The 5,248-nt window shown below is 61.5% G+C and overlaps 1 protein-coding gene across 1 annotated transcript in view; it reads left to right on the top strand.

Annotated features, from left to right (window-relative positions):
- Window positions 1-3: 3 nt before the first annotated feature.
- The window catches only part of URB1 (URB1 ribosome biogenesis 1 homolog (S. cerevisiae)), a gene marked incomplete at its 5' end in the record, with an annotated part of 17,974 nt that continues 12,729 nt past the window's right edge, over window positions 4-5,248 (top strand). Inside the window, 7 exon segments of the mRNA XM_023749121.1 lie at window positions 4-196; window positions 199-216; window positions 553-754; window positions 1,556-1,580; window positions 1,582-1,743; window positions 3,816-3,874; window positions 5,033-5,220. Coding sequence (XP_023604889.1) covers window positions 4-196; window positions 199-216; window positions 553-754; window positions 1,556-1,580; window positions 1,582-1,743; window positions 3,816-3,874; window positions 5,033-5,220 — 847 coding nt within the window.

Raw genomic sequence — 5,248 nt, 5'->3', positions numbered from 1 at the left:
CTGCTGGACTACTGCCTGGCGCGGCGCACGCCGGTGGCCCTGGGCATCGCCGCGCTGCTGGTGCAGCGGAGCTGGCCCCACCTGCTGCGGTTCGAGCTGTGGTGCCAGCAGCCGGGTGCGGGGCCTCGCCTGAAGGAGGGCCTGGCGGACGTCCTGCCCCTGCTGCACAGCTACCTCCAGCGCCGGACCAGGGGCGCCCCACGCGCCCAGCAGCAGGTACGGGAGGCGGCGTGGAGTCGGGCGGCGGGTCCCCCTGTGAGCGCCGGACTCCGTGTGCTGGGGTGGTCAGCTCCCTTCCCCAGGTCTGACCGGCTCTGAGAGGGAGAAAGACGAGAAATGCTCCCTCAGCAGCCCCCCCGCCCCTGACCTTATGGCTGGAGGAGTCACCCCTACACAGCTCCCCTCAACCTTGAGCTACCACGTGAAGCAGGGCCACCAAGGAGGACCAGTGTCAGGCCACCCGTGGGACCTCGGCCCTCACGAGATTCCGTGAGCTCGTCCACGCGGCTCCACACACCCTCCCATGTGACCACCTCCCTGTGTCCGCCCCAGTGTCCTCTGCTGTCGTCCCGATCCTGAGGAAGGCCCTGTGGAGGCGGCTGCAGACCCGGCTCCTCGGTGCTGACGGGCCCTTGGAGGCTGGGCTGCATCCAGAGGTCCTGGCCCAGCTGGTCCCGTTCGCCAGAGCCAAGGACCTGGGTGTCCTCAAGGACCGTCTGCCCAGCTCGCTCCAGACTCCAGACGGTCACAAGAGGTGCGAAGGCTGGGGGTCTGGGGGCTGCTCCCTGGGCCGCGCCCGCTGGTGAGGCCCTCGGTGCTGTTGTGCCATCACCATTCCGGGGGAAGCCCTTTCCTGACGAACTTCCAGCCATCCTGCTGGCGGGCTCTGACCCCTCTGCACCGGGCTCTCCCCCCAGGGACAGGGGCAATGTCTGACGTGTTATTACAACAGGGGGCGGGGCAGCCAAAGGGTGGAATCCAAGGAGATCCCCCCCCCTTTCCCCCGCCCCCCCCCCCCCCCCCTCCGCAAGGAAGAAGGATCTGGTGGAAATGTCATTGTCGGGAGGTTAGACAACCTGACCTGGACGGCATCGGGGCAGGTGCCCTTCCTTTCTCTGGCTGCTCTGTGGTTCCCCAGCCGTGAGAGCGTTGGCCCTTACACAAAAATAAACTCAAAATGGATAAAGGACTTAAATATACGACGGAAAACCATAAAAATACTAGAAGAATCCAAAGGCAACAAAATCTCAGACATATGCCGAAGCAATTTCTTCACCGATACAGCTCCTAGGGCATTGGAAACTAAAGAGAAAATAAACAAATGGGACCACATCAAAATAAAAAGCTTCTGCACAGCAAAAGAAACCATCAACAAAACAACGAGGGCGCTGGCCCATCCTCGGGATCAGACGAGGGCAGGAGGCGGCTGTGGCCCTGTGCTTGGGTAGCACAGGGAGCGGCGCTCGGGGCGTGCGGCCCATTGTCACGCCGGGTTGTCCTTAAAGCTGGGCTGTAGGCCACCGCCTCTGACCCTGAGACCTGTCTTCTGCTGCAGCTGGATCGTGGCCGACGCCGTCTCTGGCCGCGCTGGAGGGGGCGGAAGCAGAACTGCGCGCCTGGAGAGAGAAGCTGCTGGAGTGCTGTGTGAAGTGGCTGGTCGGGTCCTTCGGCGGCCGGGAGCCAGGCCAGGACGGAGCCCGGGGCCAGGAGGAGCAGATGCTGCTGCGGCTCCGCCAGCTGCTGGTGGGTGTGCTGCCTTTGCTGAGGTCTGGGTGGTAGTCCAGGGACAGGGCGATCGGCCCAGGGGCACAGCGCACGCTCCCGGGGCCTGACCGGGACCCTGTCTGGGAGGCCGCGTGGCAGGTGGGCTTCAGCGGGCACGTTGCTGCATCTTCTGAGACTGTCTGGCTTTTCCTTCTTGCTTCGTCTGTCAGGAAAGTGACTCCTGTGGACCTTTGAAGATGAGACCAACCTTGGGTTCCGGGGCTGCGGGGCGTTACTTCTCCTCCCGCTTTAATTTTTAGAAGTTGTTGGATTTGATGTGCCAGTGTTTTATTAAGAACTTTTGCATCTGTGTGCGTGAGGGTAGTTTTAATTTGAACTTCATGCAGTGTCCTTGTGTGGATTTAGGATCAGGTGGCACTGCCCTCAGCGTGGGTTGAGAAGAGTCCCGATGGGTGTAAAACCCTAGGTTTTCCGTTTTCCTGAGCATTTTAAAGGTGCTGCTTTCCTGTCCTTGGCGTGCGTTGTTTCTGATGAGACAGTTGTTGTTCCTGTTTTTGTTCCTTGTAAAGTACACCCTTTTCTCTGGCTGCTTTTGGGGTTTTTTCTTTACAGCAGTCACAGCACCTGGAGCATGAGGTGCCTTAGTTAGTTTTCTTCGTTTCCTGTGCTTTGAGTTCAAGGAGCTTGTTGTCTCTGTGAGTTTGGAGTTTCTATAAAATTCGGAAATATTCAGCTATTTCGGGCCATTATCTCCTTCTATTGAAGAGTGGGGTTTTTTAATGTTACGTTTTTACATGGAGGTGATTAGCGTTCTGAAAGCTGACATAGGAGTGAGTTCTCAGGGCACAGTGAACATCCCTTTAAAAGTTATAGACGCTTACGTGTGTGTATAGACATGGAGGTTAGGTGAGTGGTCGTACGCTCGGAGGTCAGAGACCGAGCAGTGTGTCTGCGTCCTGGGCCTGGGCCCTCACAGCCTGCATTCCAGCCTGGACCCGTGTGTGATGGGCTGTGGGTGTCAGGCTGGCTCCCAGGCCCCCGATGGCAGAACCAGGGACGAGGAGGAGCGGGCGGGGCCACGGCCACCACCACCATGGGCATCCCTGTGCGGCCATCACCCGCCCAGCAGGCTGGCTCGGTGCCTGAGTGACAGGCTCTGCTCTCAGGGGTTTGAGTCCTCGAGGCCTGCTTCCTCCCCACCCCCTCCGCCCCCCCGTTTTACTGTCTCTCTCTCTTTTCCTTTCTAATAGACCTTTTTATTTCCCAGAGCAGTTTTAGATTCACAGTAAAACTGAGTGAAAAGTGCAGAGGTCCCCATACACCCCCTGCCCCCCGAGCACACACAGCCTCCCCCACCATCAGCACCCACGCCAGCCCTTTTCTTGTCATTGGAATACATTTTCTTTATTTGATATTGATTTTGGAGAGAGACAGACAACGTTGGTTTGTTGTCCCGCTCGTGTGTGCACTCATGGGTTGGTTCTCGTGTGCCCTGACGGGGACCCAGCACGCGGCCTTGGCGTTGGGGCGGTGCTCTAACCATCGGCGCTCCCCGAGGGGCCTGGAGTGTATTCTCAGGTCGTGAGGTGTAAGCTCTAAGGTGCACAGTTCGTGTTGACAGATACACGTCCCTGGTGCCCACACTCGCGCCACGATTTCCGTCCTCCCAGAAAGTCCCGGTGTCCTAGCCGGTCCCTCCCTGCAGAGCAGCCACTCCTCTGACGTCACGGGAGAGCACCCGGGAGATTTTCTCCACGTTGGTGGCTGGGACCCGCCCTGGCCCTGCGGGTGGAGGCGTGGAGCTCCCGGGTGGATGTTGTCACGTGTGTAAGCAGCCGGGGTGGGGCCGTGTGCAGTGAATCCAGTGCTGGCTGGAGCGGCAGAGGGACAGCAGCCGCACCGTGGGGGGCGTTCCCTTTGCTCCTGGGTGAGCCTGGGGTGCGGTACAGGGTCCCTCCTCATGTGAAACAGCCTCACAAACCCCGTGCGACAAGGAGCATGTTGTGGGCCTGTTTAGGGAGCAGCTCAAGTTTAAGTTCCATGTCTGGTTCCCCCGGGTGTTTCCTGTCTGTTCCTCGCTGTCTTCACAGAGCTCAGCTGATGAAGTGGGGCCTGGGGATTGGCAGCAGTTTGTGAAGACGGGACTCAAGTAAGTCGATGGCTTTTTTCTCCTCTCCATCCTCACCCGCGGGCGTTTTTGTTGGTTTTGGAGCGCGGGGGGAAGGGACAGGGAGAGAGGAACGTCGACGTGAGAGGGAAACATCAGTCGGTTGCTTTCCTGACGGGCAGCCGGACCTCTGGCCCTTCTGCGCTTGTGACGATGCTCCGACCGCTGAGCCGCACTGGCGGGTGGTGTGTGTCCTGGGGCGAATGTCTGGTGACGCAGGGCAGCTGCTGGTCCCGTCTCAGGGACACGGTGTGTAGCGCAAGGTTGCAGGCCGCCCGCGGCGCCGCGTGCTGTGAGAATGGCGAGAGGCAGCCTCTGGGCCGGGAAATGCTGTTAGAGAAGCAGGAGCGTGGAGACCGCTGGCCGCGGCCTGTGTTGTCCTGCTGTCCTCCCGCCCTTGCCCGCCGTGTCCCGCTGAGGTGGAGCCTGCCGTGGCCACACGTGTGTTCGTACCGGTCACGTCACTGTGTCCCTGAACAACAGTGCCCGTGTGGGTCCCTGCTGTTACCTCAATGTCCCCGTTACCCGTGTGGACCCGGGGCCTCACGTCTCGGCTGCACCAGTTACTGTTGGAGGTGGACAGCGTCTCCCGCCCTCCCCGCTGTGGCTGCTGCCTCGGGGCCCACGCGCCAGGTTTCCTCGGGGAGGCGCGCACCGGCGGCCGGTGTGGGCACCGCTGCAGCCCGGGCCCAGGGCTGGGCCGACGGAGCGGGGGTGGGGAGCTCCTCCCTCCCCGCACCCCACGTCCTCGCTGACGTCCTCCCTGACGTGATCGAGCGGACTCTGATCCTGGCGACCCGGCGCCCGGAGCCGTGCCATGGGCTGCGGCCCTCGCTCCCGGCTGTTCCCCTTGACACAGACGCTTTCCCACGAGCAGAGGAGCGAGTGGCGGGTCACAGGCTGGAGGCCGCGAGCTCCAGCACGCGTGGCGGCGTCTGTCCGCCTGTGGTGGGATGTTTCTAGAACGCCCACTGCATGTCACGTGGCTTAGTGTTCACCTGTGACCGGAACCTCCTGTCCTGGAGCAGGAGGCCCTCGGGGGATTGAGAGGCTTCATAAAAGGCCCGGAGACGTGTTTTCTGTTTCCTGGGAAGTGAAGTTCCCTTAGGAAGCTCTTTCCCCTCCGATGCTGCCTCCCAGGCACCGGTATCAGGACCCCGCGTTCCTGAGGGCGCTCCACGCCGCCGTGCAGCTCCTGTACCGGCCCGACAGCCCCGTGCGCGCGAGCCTGGTCCCGCTCCCCGTGGTCCACATGATGCTGGCCCAGCACTCCCTGTTCCTGCCCACCCTGCTGGCGTCCGGGAGGAGGGAGCCCCCGACGGCCAGGTGAAAGGTGAGAGACCGCCCCCCCCCCCC

The sequence above is a fragment of the Myotis lucifugus genome, unplaced genomic scaffold (assembly GCF_000147115.1).
Source record: "Myotis lucifugus unplaced genomic scaffold, Myoluc2.0 scaffold_2984, whole genome shotgun sequence".
NCBI lineage: Eukaryota > Metazoa > Chordata > Mammalia > Chiroptera > Vespertilionidae > Myotis > Myotis lucifugus.
Note: the sequence above shows the minus strand (reverse complement) of the source record. Positions and strands in the feature narration are given on the sequence as shown.